At 37.9% G+C, this 27,391-nt stretch overlaps 9 protein-coding genes across 11 annotated transcripts; 3 read left to right on the top strand and 6 right to left on the bottom strand.

Annotated features, from left to right (window-relative positions):
- Window positions 1-671: 671 nt before the first annotated feature.
- Window positions 672-2,114, bottom strand: LOC108143313 (uncharacterized transmembrane protein DDB_G0289901). Of its 3 annotated transcripts, none has more exons than XM_041707651.1 (2): window positions 1,436-2,114; window positions 672-1,321 (listed from the first exon to the last, which is right to left on the bottom strand). In XM_041707651.1, exons 1-2 carry the CDS (start codon window positions 2,040-2,042, stop codon window positions 843-845), a joined length of 1,086 nt encoding a protein of 361 aa, XP_041563585.1. In that variant the 5' UTR covers window positions 2,043-2,114; the 3' UTR covers window positions 672-842. The 3 variants fall into 3 exon arrangements, with proteins under 3 accessions (XP_041563585.1, XP_041563586.1, XP_041563584.1); XM_041707652.1 differs by having other exon boundaries at window positions 672-1,294; window positions 1,523-2,114; XM_041707650.1 differs by having other exon boundaries at window positions 672-1,870; window positions 1,904-2,112.
- Window positions 2,115-7,291: 5,177 nt separating this feature from the next.
- LOC108143582 lies at window positions 7,292-7,814 on the top strand. Its single transcript, XM_017268098.2, has 2 exons — window positions 7,292-7,423; window positions 7,506-7,814. Exons 1-2 carry the CDS (start codon window positions 7,363-7,365, stop codon window positions 7,646-7,648), a joined length of 204 nt encoding a protein of 67 aa, XP_017123587.1. The 5' UTR covers window positions 7,292-7,362; the 3' UTR covers window positions 7,649-7,814.
- A 1,078-nt stretch (window positions 7,815-8,892) lies between these two features.
- Window positions 8,893-10,405, top strand: LOC108143581. Its single transcript, XM_017268097.2, has 2 exons — window positions 8,893-9,024; window positions 9,690-10,405. Exons 1-2 carry the CDS (start codon window positions 8,958-8,960, stop codon window positions 10,352-10,354), a joined length of 732 nt encoding a protein of 243 aa, XP_017123586.1. The 5' UTR covers window positions 8,893-8,957; the 3' UTR covers window positions 10,355-10,405.
- A 670-nt stretch (window positions 10,406-11,075) lies between these two features.
- Window positions 11,076-12,779, top strand: LOC108143338 (bleomycin hydrolase). The gene is made up of 2 exons (XM_017267658.2): window positions 11,076-11,780; window positions 11,836-12,779. Exons 1-2 carry the CDS (start codon window positions 11,172-11,174, stop codon window positions 12,721-12,723), a joined length of 1,497 nt encoding a protein of 498 aa, XP_017123147.1. The 5' UTR covers window positions 11,076-11,171; the 3' UTR covers window positions 12,724-12,779.
- An 872-nt stretch (window positions 12,780-13,651) lies between these two features.
- On the bottom strand, window positions 13,652-14,083 carry LOC108143361. The gene has a single exon (XM_017267683.1). It carries the CDS (start codon window positions 14,055-14,057, stop codon window positions 13,725-13,727), a length of 333 nt encoding a protein of 110 aa, XP_017123172.1. The 5' UTR covers window positions 14,058-14,083; the 3' UTR covers window positions 13,652-13,724.
- A 214-nt stretch (window positions 14,084-14,297) lies between these two features.
- On the bottom strand, window positions 14,298-15,583 carry LOC108143354. Its single transcript, XM_017267674.2, has 4 exons — window positions 15,443-15,583; window positions 15,353-15,382; window positions 14,537-14,605; window positions 14,298-14,472 (listed from the first exon to the last, which is right to left on the bottom strand). Exons 1-4 carry the CDS (start codon window positions 15,536-15,538, stop codon window positions 14,395-14,397), a joined length of 273 nt encoding a protein of 90 aa, XP_017123163.1. The 5' UTR covers window positions 15,539-15,583; the 3' UTR covers window positions 14,298-14,394.
- Window positions 15,584-20,730: 5,147 nt separating this feature from the next.
- On the bottom strand, window positions 20,731-22,166 carry LOC108143322 (CLIP domain-containing serine protease 2-like). Its single transcript, XM_017267641.2, has 4 exons — window positions 21,859-22,166; window positions 21,754-21,799; window positions 21,293-21,447; window positions 20,731-21,223 (listed from the first exon to the last, which is right to left on the bottom strand). Exons 1-4 carry the CDS (start codon window positions 22,040-22,042, stop codon window positions 20,898-20,900), a joined length of 711 nt encoding a protein of 236 aa, XP_017123130.1. The 5' UTR covers window positions 22,043-22,166; the 3' UTR covers window positions 20,731-20,897.
- Window positions 22,167-23,318: 1,152 nt separating this feature from the next.
- Window positions 23,319-25,002, bottom strand: LOC108143324 (gram-negative bacteria-binding protein 3). The gene has a single exon (XM_017267643.2). The coding sequence runs from the start codon at window positions 24,967-24,969 to the stop codon at window positions 24,598-24,600; it is 372 nt and encodes a 123-aa protein (XP_017123132.1). The 5' UTR covers window positions 24,970-25,002; the 3' UTR covers window positions 23,319-24,597.
- A 1,549-nt stretch (window positions 25,003-26,551) lies between these two features.
- LOC108143370 (general odorant-binding protein 57e) lies at window positions 26,552-27,302 on the bottom strand. The gene is made up of 2 exons (XM_017267690.2): window positions 27,010-27,302; window positions 26,552-26,932 (listed from the first exon to the last, which is right to left on the bottom strand). Exons 1-2 carry the CDS (start codon window positions 27,064-27,066, stop codon window positions 26,585-26,587), a joined length of 405 nt encoding a protein of 134 aa, XP_017123179.1. The 5' UTR covers window positions 27,067-27,302; the 3' UTR covers window positions 26,552-26,584.
- Between the last annotated feature and the right edge of the window lie 89 nt (window positions 27,303-27,391).

Here is a 27,391-nt window from a genome sequence, read left to right as displayed (position 1 = left end):
GAAAAGCGGAAACAGAAAATGTTGAGTGTGAACAGAAACCCTTGGAAATAGGAAATTATACTCCTGGCGACCTAACTGCTGGTATATAGAATAATAAATATATTATTATATGCCTGGTCAGGCCATTTGTCACCACTCATTTGCAGTGCATTAAGCATTTATGCGTTGAGGTGCGCGCAAAGCATTTGCACTTTTTCGCCATTATACATATATGCATTTAAATACTTAAATATATATTGTAGTATATGCCAAATATCCAGGTTGGCATGTGCATGTGTGCATATTTCCGTGGAATGGAGGCAGCGGACTAAGTGACGCTGTCAGCAACATTTGCGAGCAGGACTGCTCTCATTTTCTCATTTCGCTTGGCGAAAACTGCCAGCTAGCGGCAAGATTGTGGCATTTGCAGTTGCACTGGCACCACCTATATCCTGCACCTGCCTCTGCCTCTGCCTCTGCCTCTGCTTCTCGCCCTGCACCACCCACTACCCCCCTTGGACACCCGCACATGCTTCATTTAACGCCCATATACACACCACCGTTTTTCACGTGGCAGGCGCTAAAATGACTTGTGTGACGACAACATAATACGAAAAGTGTGGAAAATATATGTATACAAACGCTGCAAATTTTTTTTTAAAGCCTCAGGTGAAGAGCACTTAATGTGGCACTTAAGCTTCTGATGCTCGTGGCATTCAAGTATTATTTAAATTTAATTTATAAGCCTCTTCCACTTTTATTCAACCATAAAATAATTGATTTGCATTTACTTGGTAAGGTTTAATTTTTCAACTTAATTCATAACTGCTGAAAACCTTTAAATAGACGGACTTCTATTACATTTAGTTCCCTAAAGGACCTACTGTTTGACTTCCTGTTATGAGCTCCGATTCCTCCGATCTGGTTATAAAAGGTCCTCCAGTCTTGCTACCGGTGATCAGACCATTATGATTGCTGAATAATGGATCTATTACATTCGCTCCAGTTATTAATCCTCCTTGATGATTGCCAGCTACAAATGGCCCTCCTGAATTGCTTCCGCTGACTAGGCCACTTCCAAAAGGACCTTGGCTATTTCCTCCATAAACTAGTCCTTCGTGTTGATTGATACTGGCCAATGGACCTCTACGTTTACTGCCACTGATCAATCCATATCTTCCTTGATTTATGTCAAAGGGACCTCCACTATTTCCTCCAGAAATAAGTCCTTCTTTGGCGAATGGACCGCCAGTTTGGCTACCACTAATGAGGCCACTGCGGTCATCGCCTGCCCATTGATTCCTTCCAAAGGGCCCTCCACTATTTTGTCCAGAAATTAAACCTCCTTGATGATGGTTTCCAGCAAATGGGCCTCCACTATTTTGTCCAGAAACTAAGCCTCCTTGACGATTGTTACTGGCAAATGGACCTCCACTATTTTGCCCAGAAATTAAACCTCCTTGATGATGGTTTCCAGCAAATGGGCCTCCACTATTTTGTCCAGAAACTAAGCCTCCTTGACGATTGTTACTGGCAAATGGACCTCCACTATTTTGTCCAGAAATTAAACCTCCTTGATGATGGTTTCCAGCAAATGGGCCTCCACTATTTTGTCCAGAAACTAAGCCTCCATGACGATTGTTACTGGCAAATGGACCTCCACTATTTTGCCCAGAAATTAAACCTCCTTGATGATGAATACTGGCGAATGGTCCTCCAGTTTTACTGCCACTGATCAGTCCACCTTCAGCTGGGCCATTATATTTACCACCAAAGGGACCTCCTCTGTTACCTCCAGAAACTAGACCTCCTTGATGATTCCCAATTTGAAATGGGCCTCCTGTCTTACTTTCTCCGAACAATCCACTTCTGATTTGGCCAAGAGATTCTTCATTTCTTGATCCAGATATTAGTCCTCCTTGTTGATCGTCACTTTGAAAAGGACCTCCTGGTCTACCACCATTTATCAGTCCATTTTCTCCTTGTGAGGCATAGTCTCTGTTAACAAGTTGTGCCATACTCGATCCGAGCACCAGCAGCATCGCAAGCAAAACCGACCTCATTGTGAAGAATGCAAATAGATGACTGATCGTCAAAACGTTTCGTGTTTATCTGAGATCAGTCAGCTAAAATACAGAAAACAAGCAGAGCTAGGCAAACAAAAATTAGCAAATAACTCAATGAATCAGATAACCCATCAATCAGTAGATGAGCTTATCAGCAAAGCTTCGCAAAGCTTTTAAACTCTAACATTCAAGATCTGTTAACCATCTAATTAGCTTTGAAAGTCAATTTTGTACACTGCACACTGGGCTAGCGACCCATGTTTTGGAAAATTCTTTTTTTTTATAATTTTAAAAAATATGTATGAGACCCTTTTTAATATACATTTGTTGAATATATATTAGCTTGATATCTTAATAATTTCTTAAATACAGACAAACGCTTTAAGGAACAACTCATTTTTTTTTGCCATGGGATACTTTGCTGTACGATTACTTTTGGGTACCCTCGGGAAATTAAGTGATTCCTTTAAAAAAAAACTTTCTTTGTCAATTAAATACCCATCTCTCCCGCCGATTTCACGCTGACTTGAGTTAAGAATGGTCTTAATGGAGAGGCGGTTTTAGAAGTCTAATGCAGGCCATAAGTATGCTGCATTCCTTATATCTTCTCAGACGAGAACTAAAATACACATACAAAACATTTGATAGTGCATACCCAGAAGGTCCCTAGTGAAGTCATCTTGAACCATTTTAAAAATAAAACCTATATTATGAATAAATTATTGTTTTCTATTTAACATTTAGTTGGTTTAAAAGTTCAATCTTATAAGAGAACACTATGATTTCTTTTAGCGCCCTAAATGCACAGATTTTTTAATATTTTAATTTCTAAGTTTGATTCTATTTCATTTTGTGCTAAAATAGATCGACAAACTAAGAAGATTATTTCTAATACGAACTTAATCGTTGAAATACATTGTGGAACATCATTCCCCTTGACTATCCATACAAGTTACCTTTTAACAAAATGTCAAATCTTATGCTGAGTTTTCTTGTCGGTATGTTATTCCAGGCGACGCGTCGACGACCATAAATCGCAATCTTGAAACTTAAAGACAGCGAACGGGCAAAGAAAACGTAACATTCGCCCATGAATATAAATACGTGTCCGGGCGCAACTATTTCAGGAAAATGCGGGCGTCATCTAATGGGTGAAATATGAAGCCGCCACCCAACTCTGAAATGGGGAAAAGCCCGCGGGTCGTGAGCCGCGAGTAAAAAAGCCGGCAGAGTGGCAAATTAATTATAAAAGATTCCGCTGCCACCAAGTTAAATATTTTTGCTCAACTTCGGTTCAAACTGTGGACGGACACGGGGCGTAGCCGTGGAAAATAAGTTGCCAGTAACTTGACGCACATTTGTCAGGTTTTTCCCGTGAAAAGGGGTTGGTGGGCGGTACAAGAGTTGCCGGTCTACAGGTGTCCTTTCGCAAGGAGAGAGTGGAATTTTCCTTTGCAAGCTCACGGTGTGAATGGGGAGCGGCTGATATATGGCTCTTTGAAATTAGTCCAAGTGCAAAATGTCTTGAAAGGAGTAAAAAATTGAGCGAATGGAGAAAAAATCGAGCAAAATTGAGAAGAATTGCATAACTTTGTCAGGCTTTTGTCGATGTTGTTTTCTCAGGGGTAGGCAACATATTTTACTTAAATGTTACCGCAAAATCATTATCATAAAGAAAATATTTAATTATTCTAACAAGTTAAACGAATTTGTTACCTTATATGAAATAATATCTCCATATATGTCTGCAGACATCTTCAAAACTCTGTGAAAACCTATTGAAACCCTCATAAGCAGCTAACTACTATCAGCTTCCATCAAATTAGAAACTAATTTATTAGTTTATTGGTTCAAAGTGATTGAGTATATTGCCTTAAAGCTTCTCCTCTACCACTAAACAACCAAATTAGGCACCGTGTAAATAAATTTGCATGGACAACTTGTAATTTGCTGGCTCTACATTTGAAAACACTTGTGCTGTTATCCTGGATCATAACAAACATATATATATGTATATGTATAAGTATATATATTCCTGGGCAATGTACTCAATTAGCGTTAATGAATCCTCATCCCCTTGCAGGTAATGCCTGTAAAGTAAAGCCCGCCCCAAATAATTGAATTAATGTCGCTTCGCTGACGCTCACTTTGCCCCAAGTTGTTGTTTACTTATTAGGCTAATTGTGTTCATTAAGACCACCTGCCTTTGTGCAAGTACTTTAAAACCCGAGATTGTTGCCATTTTCGATTGATCAAATGCACTTTCCGTGTCTTTGGCCCCCTCGCTCTCATCTCTTCTCTTCTCTTGGCACTGTTCTAACAATGGCTCACGTCGCAAGTCACCTGCAGCAGCCCAACATCGTCGTCTGCATTTCAAAATCACACACAAAACATTGGCCAAATGCGAAAATGCAGTCAAAGTCGTGCAGTATACAGTGTCTCCTAACCCAACTAACTTACCACCAACAGATCCACCGCTCCACCCACCAGCAGCTCACAAACTTGCACAGAAAAAAAAGGTTGAGACTAAGAACTTGCTAATGAACAATTTCTGTTAAAATTTTAAATTGAAGTTTGGTGATAAAATGTGTGATTAAATTTAAATACTTTTTTTTTATTTCTTCTATTAATTTTTAATTCAAATTAATTCAAATTAATAATAAATAAATTTAAAAAGCGCGACATTGTGTTTGCTGATTGGTTTTAGGATATAATTAATCTCTGAAGTTGTTGTTTTAAGAATTTTTTTTCAAATTTGTATTTAAGACTAGAATTGGGTAGCCACATATTTCCGTTTAATAAAGTATTTGTTTAAAATATTACTCTATATTTTAACGATCCAAAGATAAAAAAATGAGTAATTTAAAATAAAGGAATCGGAATAGGATCGCCCATACCCCAATTAGCCTCCTACATTTTTCGAGGTGTATAAAATTGCACATCATTTAAATTTGTTACTAGATGGGACATTGCATAAATTAATTTATAAAGTGCTTGATTTTAAATCGCGATTTATACATCAGTGTATGGGGATCGCCCCCATTGAACACATTTTTTTTCTGATTGTGCAGTCAGCCGTTGATAGAGACATTGAAGAGAGACAGAGAGCATTCGCTCTAGAGAAAGAGTGAGAGAGAGGGAATAGAGGGATAGATAGGGAGAGGGAGAAACGAACAGAGTGAGAGAACAAATACCTCTAGTGCTATTTTGTAGCTCTGTGCTTTGTGGAAATGTTTGTTGTTGCTGGCGCTGCTTACGCTCTACAATTGTTGTTATATTTAGCATCGCAGACGCAATTTATATAAAGTTTAATTGATTGGAAAATCAAATCGATTCGATTCGCACTGCAGCAGCAGCAACAGCAGCAACAGCAGCAACAGCAACAACAGCAACAAATGATATGGATTTGCCTTTGACCAGGCGCAGATTGTAGGGGAATTCCCCTAGTCCAAAACGGAAACCGACACCCATGGCCAACCTACAAGCCGTATTTCAGTCTGAAAGTCGTTTGTCTTGCCGCCGTTTGGAAACATTTCTGATCTCGATTTGCAGTTGAGCTAATGTACGTCGCCCATAAATACGATAAAGAACATTTGGGGGTGGCAATAAAAGCCAAAGCCACACATTGAGGTTACATTAAGCTTTTTAACCTGAACTTGACAGGCTGAATTCAATTACAGCACCAATGTGCTAAAACAATGCGATAAATAATTTAACAAGTAAGTCAATTTACACAAAACTTTCCTTTGGGGCGAAGAAGAACATTGTACATGTTATAAACAATGAACAAATTATTATTTAATAAGCCTTTCCATTAACCAAAATCAATCGTTTAGTTGGTGTCTTTTAAGCCAAACACATACACATAAAGTGCACTTGGAAATGGAATTCAAGTTTACTGTGTAAATATAGCTTAATGGTCCATAAAAACATGGCATAATAATAAGTCCAAAAATACCTGGGAATAAAGTTAACCAGAGCTTGGTGCAAACTCAAAACCTTATTAATTCTTTTCCGATCCATTTCAAACTAATCATCCCTTTATGTGTAGTACTTAATCCAAAGAAAATAAACCAAAAACTACAGGAAATAAGCGCCTTAGTATTTACACTAGTCCAACTACCCAAATACTCATTTCAGAATTAACTAATAAGCTCTTGCCTAACTAGCAAAGCAACAGTATGCACACTAACATGCAGACTCTGACTGTAATAGTTTGCACACCCTGCTAATTCAGTCTTCCCCTGGAAGCAGTCCAACTTTTAGCACCGGCATTTTATTTTCCACTTAACAATTGCTTTATTTTACCACTGCGAGGCCTCCCTCCACCATCTGTCGAACTAATCCTAATCCACAGCCACTCAAACGGAGCAGCAACAACGAAGCACTTGTCGTTAACAAACAACGCAATACCTGTTTAATTTTTATTGTGAAACTTGACTTGGCGGGAGAGCTTAACTTTTCCCGATGCAGCACCGCTTATATACAGATAACCACCCAAACACCCACCCACCCACGATACACCCACCGGCCACTCAATGCCCGTGGGTCACGGATGATGTCAATGGCCGGGCATTCGAGCTGGGAGCGAGCAGTTCGACGATATGTTTAATGGCACTAGCAATGGAAAAAGTTCTACGTGTAGCAAAGCAATTCAATTGAAAATAATTAGAAACGTAGCCACATGGCGAAACTTCTTAATTGCCCGACTATTGTGCGTTTACACTAAACAAAACCTCTAATGACTCAATTTGTTTATTGACTCAAAGTCAATCTAGTTTTTTAGAACTTTTTGATACAAATCATATGTATTTTTTTCTAGATATTTAAGGTCGGGTAAGAACAAATTATTTCCTAATTTCAATACTTAGATATCTGTAAGCTCGTTCCGTCAAAACCCTTCCAATTTTCTTTTAATTTTGGATTTAAGAAAAGTGTATTCAAAAGAGTACTTTTTAAAAGCCAAAGTTAACCGATACAAGCTTTGAAAAATATTAACTTATCCTTCCGTAAAGTTTATTTTTTCATATAATTTTCGTACAAATTTATTTTAAGTGTATGTGACAGTCGTGGAACGAGGGTTTGACTGAGAATTGAAAGAGTGCAAACACAGAAAATTGCATTATGCATAAGCCGCTTGAGGCTTGAGCCATTATCGAACCACTCACGTATCCAAACATCGGCCGAGAAAGAGAGACACTGAGGCAATCCAAGAGATACGAATCGAATGAGAGATTGAGAACGACTTGGCGATAGGAGGCGTATAAAATAAGTGTGTCTATATAATGCTAAGTCATTGGAACTCCTCGCCTTGACCATGTACCTCAGTCAGCATATCGCGGTGCTCTTACTCTGGCTCTGCTTCGCCATCCTCACGGGTGAGTGGTATATATATATACATATATTTATATGTATCATATAGCTTTCAAATTTGTAACAATTATTTTTTTATACCCGAAGTGCAAGGCAATCCGTGGCGCTGGGGACCTGCCTCAAACTCCGGGCCAGTTGGTGGACCCGCCTGGAATGGCGGAGAAGACGAGTCTACCGATAATATCATATACCGTTCAAAGGGTAACGGAAACGGCAAGTGGCGTTACTAATTTTACCCAAGTGGAGGAGGCGTGACCAACTACCGAGTCGTGATGCGCTTTCCAGTAAACCTATGAATACCCGCATAAATGATGTGTTTTCAAACTGTTTTTCCCAGAATCTTCTTCGATAATACTCCATTCATTGCCATACTCAAATAAATATACAATAATGTTACTTCATTTGACTTCAAATTAAAAATTATATTTGTCTATACATTTATATTTAAATTTTATTTAATAAGTGAAAATTTGCTTATATAAAAGTACAATTTTTTTCAAAATGTTACACTTTGCATGAACGTGAATAGTAGAAATGGATTTTGGTATGGTAAAAACGAACTTAGCCCTAAAATTGCTCAATCAGGCAAGGATTTACAAATAAAATAATTTAAATACAAATTTTAAAAATTCTTTTCCAAAAAAGGTTAGGTTTTTTAATCATAATTATAAACTTTTGTCAATATAATATATGTTGGAATAGCCAATTTTACTTGTCCGAAAGCCCATGTTAGTAGTCACTAAAAATATTTTCCTTAATTACATACATTTCAATGTCTTCGAAACTTAAAACGCTTAAACAGTTACCATATATGAGCTGTAACCTTCTTCTTCTAAGCCTAAAACACTTAAACAGTTGCCATATATGAGCTGAAACCTATCATTAGTTACTTTATTATGCCAGGGCTAAGGTAAACTAATAATCTTTATGTTTTTGTATAAATAATGCAGCTTTATTGAAAACACTTAAATATGTATGAAATATATATAGATAAACGGTTATTTAGTGGTTGTTTGTTTACAGAATCCATCGAACTGATAATCGGCAAAGTCTTATTGATAAGGTTGAAAACCAGTAATATGGGAATTTTTCAGATTCCCTGGCTTGACCGTCAAAACAAAGCCGGCACGTGCTTTCTTTAATTTTCTACAGTATTATGCAAATTGTACCACGCCCAACTGTGGCCGGTTTATGGCAAATGTGCGTACTACTGGCCTGGCTAAAAAGCTTTCCCGATTTGACACGCTCCACACTCTCTCGATCCGTCAAAATCGGGAGTCGATTGGCAAGCCGGTGACTCAGTGGATCGGTTGCTTTGCAGCTCAACCGCAAGTAAACAAAACAAACCCGTCGCTGGCAATTCCCCGGCAATTGCACCGCTGACCTCCTCCCCTGTGTTATCTGCCAATGTGAAAGAGTGCTACTATAGTACACTGAGAACGAATCATATAGAATATATATGGGTAGAACGGCGACGGCGTGCGATGCGCTAGTATAAATAGCTGACACTTGACTTGGCTTTCGTATAGTCAATGCAACATGGGCTCGCGCACTGGAACTTGGATTTTATTGGGCCTAGTGGCCGGCGTCGCCTCTCTGGCTACTGGTAAGTACAAATATTTTGCTACAATTCCTGCATCACAGCTATCGACTGCAAATTTGAGAAGTTACACATTGTCAACCCTTTGATAATTGGGCAAGCTAACGCATTCAAGAAGTGCTCCTATCCTCTCAACTCAAGTAGAACCACTGCGATGCTGTCATCCTTAAATAAGTAATCGTCGTTTTGTTAATTTCCTGTAAATATTTTATGTCCATAGCTCCAAACAAGTAATAAAAAGTGTTAAGCAAATAAGTAATTATTCACTGGTAAAAATAAACGTAGTAAATCCTAATATTTTATACTAAATTTAAATATTTTATGCTTTGACTTGCATCCATTGCTTGTTTGACTATTTCGAAATTGATTCGAACATCTTAAGGTTTTATTTAAGTTAAAACCATATTCATCTTAAATAAAATGCATTCAAATCAAATAGGATACTTTATATATTGAATATTTTAAATATTTTAATATTCAATCATTTATTAAACATAAAATTTTGAATTCAATAGTCAATTATATTCCATTTTTGTATCAGTGTAGTTTCTTTTAAAATGTGTTACTTTTGTTACTTTGTTTTGAAAATTAGTAAAATTAAATCATAGAGACTTGAACATTTGAACTGTGAACCATTCCCAAGAATTTTACTAACTATATTTTTCATATAGCTGCGAATGTTCCGCAATCCGATGAGCAACAGATTCTGCAGAACAATGGGCACACTTTCCTATCAAACGGAGCTGGACAGATCATCCGAGGAGCAGATGGCAAAACGATCTTGATTGGATCGGATGGCAACAGGATCGTTGTGAACGATGCTTCCAGCGAAGAGGACTCATACCAGGACTACGGACAGGTTAATAGCAACGTTATTATCAACGGCCAGTCGGGATCCAGCCTAATTCAGAGCGATGGCCATAACTTCATCTATGGCGACGCAAGCCAGGGAAGTTATATCAACAGCAATGGACGCAGTGTGCGGATCATAAACGGAGCAATCGAGCTGAATGAACATGGACAGGTGTACACGTTCCAGCCAAAGGCAGCGGGTGTGAACGAGAAGGAAACGGTGGACATCAACGGACAGCCGGCCCAGGTGGAGTACTCCAATGGCGATATCGTCATCGAACTGGCCGACCACACGGTGATCGCCAAGATAGGTGGCCGCACATTCCTGGGCGATCGCTACTCCTTCGACAACCGCGACAAGCTGGAGGCCGACGCGAAGAACTACGCCCAGCGAATCGAGCACGAGGTGAGGACCAGTGTCCAGAAGTCCATGGAGGAGCTGAACGCAGAGCTTCAGCGAACCCTGGGAAACCTGTTCGTCTAGGACCAAGTAATTGTACATAAAACGCTCTAAATAAAGCGCATTTGCAGCATACGTTTCGCCTTAAAACTTAAGGTGTGTAGATTTTGGTGAATTGCCGGCGCAGCTATTGAAGTCTCTGGTAAATGCAAATTTAGCTGCCAGTCCATGAGGTGTTCTTAGTAGACATAATCTCCCTATTCACACTACCTACGGCCTCGAGTGTGTGTGTGTGTGTGGCCCAATTACCGGGAATTACCGGCCAGCTTAGGTTATGCGATTGATAAGCGGAAAATTCGCATTACCAGAGTCTTAGGGATTTGTCCATTGCAGCGGCAGTGCAAACAATTGTGGGCGTGTTTCTGTTGGAATATAATTACCGAGCTTCTTGGTATATGGATGAGGGATGGGATTTTCACACAAGGCCTTGGCCCATTTGACCCTGCTGCTGCCGACTGTCGTCTGTCTTACTTTTCATTGGTATTTCCAATCGAATTTAATGAATTCTTAATTAGTAACCTTGATCTTTTGTGCGCTTTAAATTGGCAAATTGTGATGCACTTAGCTAGACGCAAATAAATGGCAGCAATGTTCTTAATTAAATTAGGACTGGTCAACAACATTTCTGATCGTTATTTACATTTTCATAAGCAAAAACAATTTGATAACACTTTAAAATTGTTTTATAAAAATAATGTTATGGAGGCTTCTAAATCATAACTTTGACAGAATGACATTTGAACTATACATATACAGGAATATAAACGTTTGACAATTGGATTCGATACGATAAATAGTTCGCACCAAAAGACTAAAGTGTCTAAATTTGTAGTGTCTATTTATGCACTTCTCTCGAATGCCAGCCACTGGCGATTTTCTGAGTGGGAAAAGTGGCCAATATAAGAGGATGAACTTTCCGCTGACCAAATCGCAGTGGTCCGCCTGGCAATCCGACTTCTACGAATCACCGCAGAATCGTCTGGCCCAGAATGTGTGTACCGCTCGCGATCCCATCAACGTGTGTCTGCGTTCGCTTGCCGACTTGAGTGCTCAAGTATTTTCTGGCGAAAGGACCTGGCATGCTGTCGAAATGCAGGGAAAGGCCACCACAGGCGGTCCTGGTTGGATTTGCACGGGTCTGGACCTGCTGCGCCAGGAAATGGACCGAAAGGTGCCGCTTCCGGCGGACTTTGAGCTCTCCGCAGCCCATTTGTTCTTCTGGCATAAACTGGAGCGATGCAACTACTTTCTGTGGACGGTGGCCGATCTGCTGATGCAATGCGAACCGCTAGATGGACGCTGCTTTCGACATTTCATGAAGAACGCCATTCCGGATGGCGGCAACTGGCAGATGTTCGTGAACCTGGTCAAGAAGTACGGCGTAATGCCCAAGAAATGCTACTTGTCCAGCCAGAGGATACGAAATATGAACAAAATACTGAGGAGCAAGGTGGGTACAATCGAACATCCAGCTAAAATGAGTGCACAGCATCTGTATTTAACAGCTCCATGAGTATGCCAGCAAGCTGCATGCCCAGTTCACTTTCAATGGCAATGGCAAACAGCTGCCCGAACTTATTCACAGCATGATTCCGCAACTGTTCAACGTGCTAAGCATTTGTTTAGGAGAACCTCCTGAGGTTTTCACCTGGACGTACTATGACCACAAGAAACGCTACCAGTCCCTGAGTGACTTGACTTCAGTGCTCTTTTACGAGGTGATAGTGGCACCCACGGTCGATGTGGACGCCTACGTTTGTCTTGGTCATGATCCTCGGATGTCCTCCAGTTCGTGGACCAACTATCAGGTCACCCATAGCTCCAATATGATAGGTGGTGAGATGCACAGGTATAACAACCAATCCATGGATGTTATAATGCAAATAATTGTGGATTCTCTGGCCGGCGACAAGCCTGTTTGGCTGAGCTGCGACCTTCACAGTCGACTTAGTGGCAAATCGGAGCCTTTAAGCCTTAAGTCCCATAAGTTCGACTTAGTTTTTGGCCTTGAAGTGGGCATGTCCCTGTCCAAAGCGGAGAGACTCATCTACAAAGATACACGACGAGATGCGGCCCTACTGCTCACATCCGTTGGCTTGGACCCCATGAACCAGCCCTTGCAGTTCCGCACCATTAGCGCTTCGGTTATGGGCGATAGCTCATCCAGCGTGAGTATTAACCAAGACGCCGAGGATGGACACAAAGAGGAGGAACTAAAGAAAAAGTCCTCCAAAAATAAGGCCATTTCAATGGACGCTGACTGGTTGAGGGAATACGCCTTCGAGATTGTGGTTCACGAGAAGTTCGTGCCACCAAACGTTCTATTTGCCAGTAGAATCCCCCACACCAAGGAGCTGCCTGCCTGGGATCCCATGGGCGCCTTTCTTAAATAAAAATCTAATATCACTCACTTAAACTAAAAGTACTATTTCCTTACACAGAAAAACAATTTGCAATAATGCAGTTCTCTATTAAGATAGATACTTGGTAAATCGCTTTGAGATGCGAAATCAATTTTACATTGTTTAGTTTAAGAATTTTCATTTAGTTGTAGGGACCTATTTAAAAGATTGGAATATTTTACTTATTACTAATAATGAAGTAAATTTTTATTAACCATTTTCCTTACACAGAAAAACAATAAGACTAGAAATTATACTCGTTATGATGAAATAATTAATTAAATACAAAAACAAAAGAGAAAGCGAATAGTTTCTTCTAAAAATTTGCATTTTTGTTTTGAAAGTTTGGGTTGATATTTTTACGACATAACCATAACATTATAGGGTCGGAAACGTCTCCTTCACTGCGTTGCAAACTTCGGACTGAAATTATAATAGCCTCTGCAAGGGTATAAAAATTAAGCGTATTGTACCTGTGTAACTATTTAAGCATTCTATGACGTCTACTTCCGTTTACTTCCGTTTACTTATAACATCGTACTTCCGTCTTCTTTATTGAAAATAAATTGTAGCACACGGAAAGTAAAATGTACTTGCAGATTCTTAAGCAGTGGACTATTGAAAACCAGCACTTAAAGTTCACTATGAACTCTGGTGTCAGCCGCCAATCGCTTCTATAAAATTATTTAAAAATTCCGCAACGTTGTGTCCTTTGTGGCAGTTGTTGTCAGCGTCACCGAGGCGCGACCTTCACTAAGTTTTTCGGGAATCGGTGCTACGTGCCCGGCATGCCTAATTAGGCATTAGAGAGTTCCCATTGCGAGTTGGCGGAGTGGCCGGCAAGACGGCAGCAACTGTTCTCGACTTAGGGGATTTGCGCTAAGGAATTTGCCTTTTGCATAAAATAAAAACAACAGTCTTAATCTTTGACTTTAGGGCCAGGCGTCTTTTGTTTTATTAAATTTACTACGAGTACATCTTTAAAATGCGGTCTACCAGATGCGTCGGCCCTGGTTGTAGTACGGGTTGGGTTGCATATATCCGGGATATGCTCCGGGCACCACCGGCTGCACAATCACAGGCTGCACCACCACGGTCTTCGGCTGGAACAGTTTGCTCAGGAGATAACGAGGCCGGCGTATGCTGTTAGTGATCTCGTCTGCCGATGATGATGGATCTGCGGATCCCGTATCTGCCGGATTGGCCAGTGAAACAACATGCTGCTCAGCATCTGGCAAACCAACATCTGCAGCGTGGTTATCAGGAAACGCCAAGACCATGGCAAAAGTGAGTATGCTCAGCAGAAGAATAGCCACGAATTTCATCTCAAAGTGTGTTGTACTATCTCTTGTTGAATGTAAACTGATTGCTACACAGTCCTGATTCATCCTTAAATAGGTACAACAGGTAGATGATCAGGTAGCACTCTCTACCTGACCCAGGATTAATGAAATTCATCCCATCAGCAGAATGCACCTGGTGATTAGCCTGCTACATTTCCCAGAAGTACTTACTGCCTTATGGTTTATGGCTTATGGTTTATGGCTAAAAGGACAGGGTTTTTGTAATTTTTGGAATGCTTCAAACTAGTTTTATTAGCTTCGATGTGGTTCCCTTTTACATGCACAAACGCCCAACTTTATGCTATACATTCAGATACCTTTAGAGAACAATGAACTGAGGTGGTGCTGGAAGACCGTCCGGTGGTGGCGGCATTCCAGGTGGAGCCTGACGACGTTGCTGTTGGATAAGGGAATCCTCATAGATTTCAAACCCATTGGGCTTATTCATGGTCTGTACTTACGCGGAATTGTTGTGGTGGTGGCGGAGGCTCATTGGCTAGCAGGTTTTCCTCAAAGACATCACGACGAGCCTAAGAAAACAAATGTAATTATTATAATAAGTAGTACAAAAATATTACCTACTTCAAAGTTCGCTTTAAACCATACAAATTTACTTTATAAAAGTTTTTAATTAAGTGAATGTCTATTATCTACTATGGATATTGTTAATTTCTACTGTAAGCAAACTGGCATTACTCCATAAAGATTAAGACTCGCATAAAAAGGTATACAAATACACATTTAAAATGTTAATATTTTTTTTTAATTTAAGTCAAGATATATCAAAGCAATCCACAGTGAAACTACATTATCCTTGTTTTCAAATATTCAAAATTCATTCTTGATATTGCATAAGCAAGATCATCTAAATCAAGAAACATTCAAACCAGAAAAGTGTACGTTATATCAGTTTTTGGTTAAATGAATGTCCACTATCTACTATATCACTTGAAAATTTGCACGGTAAGCAAACATAAAGATTAAGACTCGCATAAAAATGTAAAAAAGATACACAAGTAAAATGAGAACATTTTTTTAAATTTTTAGATCCCTTTTTTTTGACATTACAACAATTAAGTGTATTGTTCCTATTTGAGGACTGAATTCTTTCGCAGATTTTGAGACAATTGAGAGACAATTGAGCCTTGCCTTAAATTAGGCATTTCACATTTGTTTGAATTAAGAGGGCTAGACGCTAGTGCATTGTCTCCTCGTAATCGAGCTGTACCGAGAGTCCGAGGCTTCGTTGGCCTTCAGATTGACCTTCTTGTACTTACCCGGTTCAACATCCGGACAATATTCGGTTCCTGCAAGGACAGACGACGATTAAACCCGTTGATAAGTCACAACAAACCACCGAATCATACCTCTGCTCCGTTTGTGGTGCCCCCGCCACGTCCGTCGACACCGAAGAGGGTCAGAGCCACAACGTAAATAACCAAAACAACGCAAAATAGCTTCATTTCCGAGCTGTCACGTTCTTACGGCTCACTAAAATGGTGAAAATGGTGTTTGCTGTACAGTTGCTGCCAGTTCGACTTCTTTATATACCCGATAATTCCGCCGGGGGGATTGCATTTAATTGGCTTGTTGGCGGCTTTATCCAGAATCTTGTAAATTTGTGGCCGATGCATGTCGGTCGATAGAAAAAAACACGTTAATTGGATATTAATATCGTTATTGTTTAAGATGCATCTTGCAGATACATCGAAACACACAAAGTTGCCGCTTGAGTGAGAAGTTTAAAATTATTGCATTATCAAATCATTCTATCGACATGATTTTATTCCCCATTTCTAGAACGGAGAAACCTTTTTTTTTAAATGATTTAATAATTATAAATGTTATGGTAGTTTAAAAAATACATAAGCCTTGGTGTGATATATCATCATTATTTTAATTTTTAGAGATTTACGCAAACAAATCTAACGAAAGCAAAATCAAAAGATTTGCAACATGATACAAATTTCAATGTAAACTTTTTTTTAAAGGCATTCTCCCTGTTTCTGGTTTAAAAAAAAAAAATTTTAAGTATCTTGAATGCTACGTTTATAGGAAATTGAAATTATTAGAAAACATTACAATTTTTTTGTGAGATTTTTTAAATCTGTTTCCCAGTGCAACAATTAAATTGCAACCGGTCAAGGTGTTACCTCGAATACGCTTTACAGCTGCAATCTCCGTGTTCCGTTGCCGGGTATTGTTGCCGTTACGGCATTAAGCAACAATTTGCTACCGCTCCTGCGTCGCCACGCCCCCTGCCGCCCCCGCGATAGAGACAAATGGTTCAACGTCTCGCGCTATTTTTCATTATTTCCGCTTGTAAACGCCACAATGCGTCCACGTTTGCTAAGCTTTGCATAATTCCGAATTATAACGCGCTTTGATGTCGCCGCAAGGATCTCCCCCCCTCCCTCTCCCACTCACGCTCCCGCTCCCTCTCGCTCGCTCCCACGTCAAGTCAAATACAAGTGCAGGCGACATTGCAAAAAACTGTCAAAAGAAGGCGGCGAAATGGGGGAGGGTGCGAAAAGAAAGTACACAAAATAAATAAGCACACTTTTTTCTCATTTCCGTTGCTTACTTTGACGTGTTTAGTTTTTGATGTTCACACTCGCATATCCTTGAGAGAAAGGAGAGAAAGCACACTCATAAAAAAATATCGAACTCGCTTTTAGAGAAAGAAAAGTGTCGTTTGATTTTTCTCCATAGGCTAATCACCTTTGCTTAAAGACAATTAATTGTAATTTTTAATAATTCGTAATTTCTTTTTAAAATATAATATATCGATAAGGTATTTTTTAGAAAATTTGTGTTAATTTTTATTATAAAATACTGGTATAAGTACCAAACTAAGTCAAATTTAGCATACCTATGCAATTGAGAAATAATATGTCTTAAAATCCGCATAAAAGTTTAAAAATTACAACCAAAAATGAATAGTCAATTGAAGTATTTATTTAAGCAGGATTTTCAAGTTAAATTTTTGTTTGTGTGGCGAATGATTAAATTCGCTGACAACATGGACAGTGTTCGCTTTTCGTTCCCCTACAGGACATCTTGACGCCTTTCTCTCTCACTCTGTCTCTGTGGTGCCATCTCCCTTCCTCCAGATATTGCTGTCTCTGTCGCCAGCGCATCCTCTCTTTGTCTGTGAGGAAACTTTTCTCATTAGAAAACTTTTACTATTTCCGCTACTCAACGCCAAACGCAAACAACAAACGACAAAAATACGAAAAACATAAAAAAATGCCACGTTCGAAAGACCGAAATGCGTAAATGTGTTGTAAATAAAATGTTTGATGCGCCTTAAGCCCCAAAAAATGTTTTTCGACAAGTTGAAGTACAGTTGCGCCTGGAAAATGCTCCCAGAAAGTGATCAAAAACTTCATCTGCTAAAGTTAAATGACTAAAACTCTACTTTTATTGTAATCTAAAGTAGTTTTTACATTATATTAAAGTATTACTCATTTTCGTAATAGTTTATATATTAATGTTAGTATTTTAAATGTGTTTTTTTTAATTTTATATGCAGGTTATGCATCTTAATATTCTTTTATAAAACTAAGAAAGTGATCTACAAGCATATACGTCCGATTAAAACCATATGATTCATGAGAAAGATTTTAATATATTTACACACTCACTTGTTTACACTCTATTTACACCTGTGTGAAAGTCTGTTAAAACTATAACACAATATCAGCGATAGACAGCAATAGAGGCGCCTAAAATTTCACCTTATTCAATTTGCAAAGCCAAGCAGAAAACGCTGCTTGAAAATCAATAAATCAGTTCGCCCGGCAGCTTACCTCAGTTTCAATTCAATCAGATTTTGTTATTTGATTTTACCGTTGCCTCTGCCTGCGGCTCACCCCTCCCGCCCAAAATCCCCCCTCTTCCTGCCCAACTGCTCTTCCTTCTTCCGGTTTCCTGTGCTTGCAGCGCATTTCCTTCAAGTACTTCGCATTTGCTCTAATTTGATTTTGAGCGGCAGCTTCTTGTGCCATTGCCGCTGCCACTGCCGCTACCGCTACCGCTGCCATCCTGTCAACTGTCATCGCGAATTTGAAATGCTCGCCCGTTTTGAGTTGCAAATATTGATTTCGATCCGAAGCTAACTGCCACACAGGAAGTGCCTCTGATGCCAAATCTCACTCTAGTAACTACATAGTTTTCAATTTGTCAGTTAATAGTAGGGCGTATTTCCAAAGGGTGTTTGGGGCTGAAAGCTTAAAGTGTAACAAATTTCGAAATGTTCTGTATTTCAGTTATCTAATAAGGTTAAGATCGATATATATCATAGCTTTCTTTTCCTAATTCTTTTTGACTCCGTTATACAGTTTATAAATTTCTATTCACTTTCAAAAACGAGTTAACTAATTTTATACCAAAACATATTTTCTGGACCTAAAAGGTCATCTAGCTTTATATTCGCTTAACTCCAATTATATTGATTAGTTCTATAGAATTGTATACAATTATTAAATTATCCTAAATTTCGCCAAGCAATTCTCTGGCTCGTATTTCCTGTACCCCTAATAATATTTATTAAATTGTGATTATTAAATTACTATCAATTTCTCCACGTTAATGCTCCTTAATTGTTCCAAATAGTTTTCCGTTCAATTATAAAAACAAGTAATTAAGCCAGCTCAACATACAAAGCAATTTACTATTACCACTTTAATGGCATTAATGGGAATGAAAAATTCAATTACCACTCGAGCCATTAGGAGCGCCCATAGATCTGATGCTGCCATTTAATGCGCAATAAGTAGCCAGTGAAATTAATGCTCGACTGCCCCAATTGACAAAGTGGCCGGTTCCGGCCGGAGCCATTGCGCTAATGCAAAACATAAACCAGGCAGTCGGGAGACCGGTGAAATGTGTTTTAGTTGTCGATGCATATTCGCCAAATAACCCGATCGTCCATTTCCAGATACCCTCTTGCAGCGAACTGTCGGCAATAAGTTCAATAACGCCCCCGTTCAACTCAGTTCAACTCCGGAAAGCTGCATCACGTCGCCGGCAAACGAGGGCATCACGAACCGGATAATGATCAACGAACTGTATACGTTTCCGCAATCGTAGTCAAATCGACAAACATGCACACAGAGTGCAGCGGCTGGCTCGACAGCTCCTCCAGCTTCTTTTTACTCCTTGCTGCTCCTTTTGCTCCACTGGCTCCACTTGCTCCTCCTGGCTCCTCCTGGCTCCCTGCTGCTCCCTATTGCCGCTGTCACTGGGGACTACTCTGCATCGAAATGGCATCGAAGGCCGAGGAGCTTTAGGGATGTAGCCCAAGCAGCTTATGCCGCTTCGATGGGCAACGCCAGTGCCAACAGCTACACTGAGAGGAAAAACGTCCTTAAAGTGATAACACAGTTTCAAGATTTATTAGCTCTATAAAAGTGATTAGAATTAGGCGACTCAGTTTTATAGCAAGCTTTAAAAATAAAAAATACATTAACATTGTTATGGTTGACTTTTTTTATTAAATTTAAAAAAAATGTTGTATTAAAAAGAGTAGAAAACATTAGGCGTTTGCAACCCCATTAAAGTATATATTCCTGATTTGGGATTTAACATGCAGATTCTAGTTATTCTCACGCAGTGCGAGATTACTATAAAAGTTATATATTACCTTTTTCTACAAAAACATTATGGTTCAGAATTTTAAATTGTATCCTTGATTTTTATAAAGAACCAGTAAGGGCCCTCAGAAATGCAAATGGCTCACATGTTTAAGTTTTTAATGTAAAATCTTTTAAACTACAAAAATGTTTTTTGTATTTTACACTAAGTTTTTTTTTCCAGTGAAAAGTAACCAATTGGGACTAAGAAGGTGGCCACCGTCACACCCACTTCCTCTCTGCCCCGGAATATTTTGCATTATTGATAAACTGCTTTCTCGTAGTCGTCATCGTTGTCGTTGTCGTGGCAAGAAATAAAGCAGCGGCAAAGAATATTTATGACACTGCCATGCCCCAGCAAACACTGTAAAAAATGCATGCATATGTATACGTATTGGCAGCCAGCGGAGCGGACAGACAGCTCGGCACGCCCCAAAGCTCCGAACGTGTCGGGCATTAAGCGTCGATACGTGTGTAACAGGCTTCCTTAAAAACACCTTGCCATGATAATGGATCCTTCCAGAGGGTGACACATCCTCACCATTTTCGATGCAGAACGAATGACCACGGCCGATATAATTGATGTTTTTACTTATGATCCAGCTTAGTACATTTTAAATCAAAATATATTTTACATAAGATAATAAATAATAATAAAGTATACCCTTGCATTCCAGTTGCACAGAGGCTACATTTTTGACAACCAAATAAAAATTCAAACTTGTATTTTGTAGAGTAAAAGGGTTCAACAAAGTGTTTCTGGTATACTGATCCAAATATTTTGTATTCAATTTATTTGGTTTAAATATCTGAAAATTTATTTTTATATTTAAACCATATTTAACTCTAATAAAATGCATTTAAATAAAATACGGACTATTTCAAATCGAATTTTTTCCACATTTATTTAAATATTTATTATTTATTTAATATTTAATTTTAATATTTAATATACAATTTTAAATTCAACAGTCAGATATTTATTTATTTTTATGTCAGGATCAGTAAAGAAATAATCATGCTTTTAATCTGGATTTATTTATTCGGCCAATATCTATATTCAACATTTTTTTAGAATTAATCAAGTAATTAAGTTGAATAGCTTTCGTGTTTTTTTTTTTTAAGTTTAAATTGACTTATATATTTTCTTTTAAGTCAAGAATCGATTTACTGTTCACGAACGATACTAGCAATCCAATCTGAGTAACTCATTTTTTCCCCATTTGTTTATTACGATTTCTAAAGGACCTCCGCTGTTTCTGAAGCATAATTCATCGGAATCAGTTTCACCACAGATTTGATTCTGTTCCAAGGGATCTTCAATTGTGTTTGAACAAAGTTGGGGATTAAGCCGAACAACCCTGGTAGATTTGAGCACTTTTGAATTCGAAGTGAAGAATGGTTTTGTCCAACCCGAAAACGTAAACTCCAACGTGGAGTCCGCAATCTGCCTCTGGAGTTGCTTTTGGTTTTGGCTTTTGCTATGAAACAGGCAAATTGGCCTGATTAATGCTGAAGTTTCGAAGTAAAAACTACAGTATTAGTCGGAAAAAAATGTCAATAATTTTAAAATATGATTACCATTGAACTCAGCTTTCCTATCCAACTTGATTAGAGATATATCATTCTTGGTATGTTTTCCATAAATCTTGAAGTTGGGATGCATAGTCAAGGATTCAGTGGTGTACCATTGTGATGTAGGCGCATCGTCGTAGGTTGCTCCCAAGCGAGCAAAGCTGTAAAAAAAAACAAAATTAAAGCCTTTTCACAAGTTAAATTAGTAATAGTTTTGACAAATCAGTTTTAAAATTGGAAACGTTATTAATTTTCAAGATTTTGTGAATGCTCATTCTCTTTTATTTCTAACAAGTGGTACTTGAACTAAAAAAGCCCAGCTTAAAATGTTAATTTTTTCTAATTACATTTCCATCCCTTTTGTTTTTGAATTTTTTTTATCTTAAGTAATTTTAGAACAAATTTAATGTTTAAACTTGAGAGAGCTTACGTTATAGTTTTTATGGAAAATAATGCAAGTTACTTACATGTATCCGATTCTGGTGTTGGGTATGGCATGGGTGAGAATAAAACCTGAAATTTGCAATAGTAAATCTTTTGGAAACAAGAACAATTTATATTTGTATACGTACGGTCGGTGATAAGTGTGCCAGTGCAATGAAAGTAGGTTTCCCATTTTTGGGGATCCCATATGTATATGGCAGCTAGCCACGGTCGGCTGGTTGATCCTCCAGACCCACAGTGTTCATCAAGCCATTGTCCTTGGGATCCAACAATCAAGTACACAAAGACGATCACTTTACCGATATTGTTCATTTCGAATCGCCCACTGATAAGCTCCCATGGAACGTTGCTCTTTTTATACCCCAAACTGCGACAAAAAACACTTATAATATATGTACATTGCTGCTGTTATTTTCAAGCAATTTCATTAACGATTTCTTTTAGAAGTTCCAAGATAAGCTACATTTAAATGGGGATCAAATTGAGGAGCAGATAAAAATATTTAGTATTATAATCGATTGCTAATTTAATTCTGCCGAAAATATTTAAAAACAAGAAAAAACTCTATAGTCGACTGTTTGAAACACTTAAGTCAGCTAAATAGCCACCTGAAAATTACTCATTACCTTACTAATTGTTGTATAAGTGGATAGATATTAACCGAATAACTCAGACAGATGTGACAAACTTTACCGATTTGAGAGCGTTAGAGTATGGTTTAAGAATATATATACTTTATAGAGTCGAAAACCCTTCCTTCTACCTGTTTAATACTAGTAAACAATTACAGTATTTTATAAAGTCCTTTTTTTATCAATAATCCTTAATAATAATTTTATATCTTAAATTAGCTAATTAACAGCTTTGTTCTCAGTTCTGTACTACTGTATTCTAACAGTACTATTTCCCTTGCAATCCAGGAGACAAACCTTTGAATTTTTTGGGCAATTCGTGGCAGTCTTAAGGGAAAAAACGAAAAGGAAAGAACACCAATGAAGCGCTTAACGGCTGCTACGCAATGCTCAGGAAGATAGAAAATTATAAAGGTACTGGCAACGAAAAAAAATGGACGAGGGGGCGAGGCTTGGGCTGTTCGAAAAGCATTTGCCAGACCAATTTAGCGTGGCTCCAAACTCTCAACTCGGCGCGCAGTGAGTGCAAAAAATGTGTGCTCGTTGCGTTGTAATTGCATTTGCTACTGCTTTGTTGTTGCTTACAAAAAAGGCACCGCAACGAGGCGAGCGGGAGCGAGAAAAAGTTAACGAACGGGCACAAAGGACCCCAGTCCTTCGAAATCGGGCGACACCACCGTGTAGGAATAGAAATCGTAGGGACATAGGACCAAAAAGGGGCGTGGTCCGTGGACAGTGCGTCTGTGTCTGGTAACGCACACATCACGTAGCGAAGTTGCCGCAACTAAAACTTCATCAATTTGCCTTGTGAATCCTTGGAAACTTTTTGCCCCGTTGTCTACCGTGCGTGAGTGCAAGTATGTGTATTTGGTCGGCTATAAGTACGTATGAATACATACTAACAGCTGGAGCTAAGATAATAGCAGATTATTTCACCACCATTTTAAAGTATTAAATTTAAGCTAAATCTCCCGTTTATTAGCTGTTTATCCGATCATATTCTTTTTAATCCTTTAACTTCGTTATTAGTTTTTCAATATAAATATACAATTTTTGGAAGCTACAATACCTTAATTAAATTTCAAACAAAATGGACAGCTTCCTTTACCTGTATAAACGGAAGTATCGTAATAATTATTTACAATTATTATTTTTACAAAACTATTTGATAATAACAGAAATTACATGTATAGCTGTACTAACCAAATTTATATCAGCAAAAGACAAACTATTTAAATAAAAATATATCTACTTAAATAGCCTTCAAGAGTAGTAACTCAAAGCCAAACAAAAATTGAAAGATTTAAATGTTGTTTTATGTAAAATAAATAGAGCAACTAAGCTAATATTATATTTCTAATACCTTAAATTTCAAAAATGATTTCTCTAAATGATCAACTTTGACATTTTTAAAAATAAAATAAATATAAAGCACAAAAAGGAAATTTTATAATTAATATTTAATTATTATTCAGCGCATGACTAATATTTTGAAAGCCACTGTAGGCGAGTACGTGCATTCTGGTCAGTGCATAAAGCAAATTATATCGGTTGGTTTGAGAGCGAGCTTCATTTTACGCAATTTTCAGACCATCGCATTGCAGTGCCCTGCGCTCCATTTGGCCATTAATGCCTCGCGTTTTATTTATGATTAATTACAGCGTTTAAAAGTGCATAAATTTGCATTGGATAAAAGTGTTTTTACTAACGAAAATAATTAAATACGTTACGGCCACAATGAAAAGCGGCGGAGGACAATAACAACGGGCGGAGAGTGCATGATATATGAATTTTCATTAAAGTTTTGTCATACCTTTGATTTAAATATCAATTATATTGATTAACTTTTATAAAAAAAAAAGATTTTCTTGAATTTTCTGATCCTGAGAAGGAAAAGCTGACATGAAAAAGTGTTAAGTGGTAAAGCCTATTTCTAATATGTAGAAAAATATATACCTAGGGAGTCTCTAATTCCTGAGAAAGAAAAAAATATTATTTCCGAAATCATGTATCACCTCATTAAGAACAATTTTTTGTTGAACACATTTAAAGATCGTAAACTACTGCATTTATCTGTAACAAACTTTTTTTTTAAATTCATTAACAATAGCTTTTATTTGATATAAAATTTCTAATTTGGCTAAATTTTTTTTTTGGTGTAACTATAATAAGATTGTATGTGAGCTTTAAGCTCGGCTTTAAATTTTATGTCTTTGTTGTTTGAATTTTTCACTTCTATTGATTGTCGTAGCTGGTGACCACATGGGCCCCATCATCCTGGCGATAGCCGAGTCCATTGTACACCACATACGTCCAGAAGTACAGGGTATCGCCCTGGTTCAGCTTGGTCTCGCGATCCCGAAACGTCCAACGTGCCTTCTTGGCACTTGGGATGTCCCGTGCCCATTGCCCAGCCTCCAGTCCGTCGAACTCCTCGTTTAGTTTGCCGTGGAAGGCGAACAGCGAAATACCCGGCGCATCCGGAATGGAGACCTCGAATCCCTTGGGATAGAACACGCGCACTTGAGCCTCAGGTGCCTTGTAGGCGTGGCCGGGGCAAATCGCCACCGCCAGTACCACCATCAGACACAGCGGAAGTCGACTCATCTCGGAACGGAATGAAACGGATCGTGATGCGGTATCGAATCTCGGAACTGAACTAAACCCGAAAATCTTTTGAGCGGCGCCCGTTCAAGCTTGCTTATCAAAACAAACACGAGAAAGTCAGAAAGCTTAATATATAATCGAAACTTTTTTAATTCCAACCGGTCGTAGCATCGATTGGATGGAAACAATGTAATACCCTAATTTTTTAATTTTAATATACTTCTTTAACGAATATAAAACTGCCAGAGAGTTGAACTGTTACATCTCGAACTTGTCTAAATTTAAAATAAGCCTTGTTATAATGACAAAAAAAACTAAAAATAAAAAAAAATTTCGAATTAAAATAAGTAGAATTTTAAAAAGGCAGAAGTTTGTATGGACTTGCTTACAAATGTGCGAGATGTTTTATGTTTGTTACTAGTAAAATGAAAAGGTAGCCCCAATAAGGTATATATTCTTGACCAGGATTACTAGCTGAGTCGATCTATCCTTTTATCAATGAACCATCGCCAATAACTTATTATTGGTGATGATTAATATATGTATTTCCATACAAAACCGTGAAGGAATTTACCATGTATGAAATCGTAGCGCTTATAAAGGTGTGGGAGGAACTTTAATGTTAATATTTGGTTCATTTCATAAACATATTTAGTTTCCGGCCAGTAATATCTCCTGCCTGAAACAGTTGAACATGGCAAAAATATGCTCACAAATGTCGGTCCCGTTTTTAAACTCAGAGCGGCATCGATGGAGCTTTGGAGCAAAAGCATACCCATCAATAACGCCGGATTTGAAGTATTTGTCAAGGTAAATCTTTCCATAGTTATCTACAAGATTAACGTACATTAAAATGCAGGTCACATAACACTTGTGGGTCCTATTAACGCTAGCCAAATTCAGATTTCTAGGCCAGTCTTCTAATACACTATCAATTTCATCATCTGTTATCCCATTATGATTTGTGCATGGATCGTTGAAATACTGAGAATAACCCTAATAAAAAAATAGAATTTATAAGTTTATAGATTAATGCAAAATTCGAACACCTACAAACTGACATCGCAACAGAATGAAAATCCAAATTAGGCGTGCAACTAGATTTACAGGCATTTTTTCCAAACATCAAACTAGTAGAAGGTGGCTACGGATACTGAGCTGAAGTACCATTCCACTTGCATGCTTATAATTATAAATAATGCTTGCGATTGCATTTAAATAGTACAAAAGAAAGGGCTTGCATGTGACTAATATTATCTTTTAACTGTGGGAAACTCAATGAAGATTTAATTTAACAAACCGGATATTTATAATTTTCTGTCGAACTAAAAATCAAAAACATTTTAAAGGATATTTGATTCTATTTTTATTTTTTAGATCTCCTGTTCATAATAGATTATAAAAATCTATTTTTAAGATCTACTATTCATAATAAATCATAAAAATCTTGAAAACCAACTTTACTAAAAGATGTTTCTGGAACACCTTGTTTTATTTTCATTTAAAAAAAGTTAGCCTTTAAGCACATCGTCTTTATCAAGTTTAAATTTATATTAAATCGAATCAGAAGAAAACAGGTGAATTACGTTTGATTTTATCAAATTATGTTCTTTAATTATTTAGAAGCCCTCTTGTCAAACTCTAGTTTTACCTCCCTGAAACAGTTGAACATTCCATATGAGAGTTCACACACATCCTTCTCGTCCTCGAATTCTGCGCGACACGTGACCAATTCGATTGCCCAATATTTCCAGTCCACAACTCCGGCCTTCAGATACTTATCGATCTGCACCTGCCCTGAGCTACTAACCAGGTCCAAATCCATCAGCAAGCATGTGAGCAAGCACTTGAAAGTACGATCCACCAAAGTCACATTCTTTGTCCAGTTTTCCAGCACTTGGGAAGCTTCATCTTCTGTCAACTGTGGTCTGCTTATGCACGGATTAAAAACTGCCGAATTACCCTGGACAAAAATAATGTTTATAATAAAAAATAATGTGAAATTTGTACATTTTAAATCGGATAGAATATTTATCTTACATCTACTCTTGCACAGAGAAAAATTAGTAACAGGTGTAGTACTTGTCGGTTCAGCATACTTTTCGAATTAAAGGAGAAACTTTCAATTGGTTTTACTTATAACAATATTATTGAAAACAATTAAATGTTTTTACAATGGCTATTCATATTTTTTTTATCGCAACTCATTGTGCGGTTAACAATTCATTAAATCTAAAGATTCGTAATTAAAAATTGATATGGGAGGCAGAGTAAAAGCGCGGCGTAAATTTGTTGTTATTTACAAGAGTTTATTTATAAGTTTAAATTTATTACCCCTTTATATTAAGCTCTGCTGTTTGTTTACCTATGTCAAAATGTGGAGTGTGGCAAGAACTCATAAAGTTAAGCTAAAAAAGTAAAA

This window comes from Drosophila elegans, unplaced genomic scaffold (genome assembly GCF_018152505.1).
Source record: "Drosophila elegans isolate 14027-0461.03 unplaced genomic scaffold, ASM1815250v1 contig_183, whole genome shotgun sequence".
NCBI classification, from domain to species: Eukaryota; Metazoa; Arthropoda; class Insecta; order Diptera; family Drosophilidae; genus Drosophila; species Drosophila elegans.
Note: the sequence above shows the minus strand (reverse complement) of the source record. Positions and strands in the feature narration are given on the sequence as shown.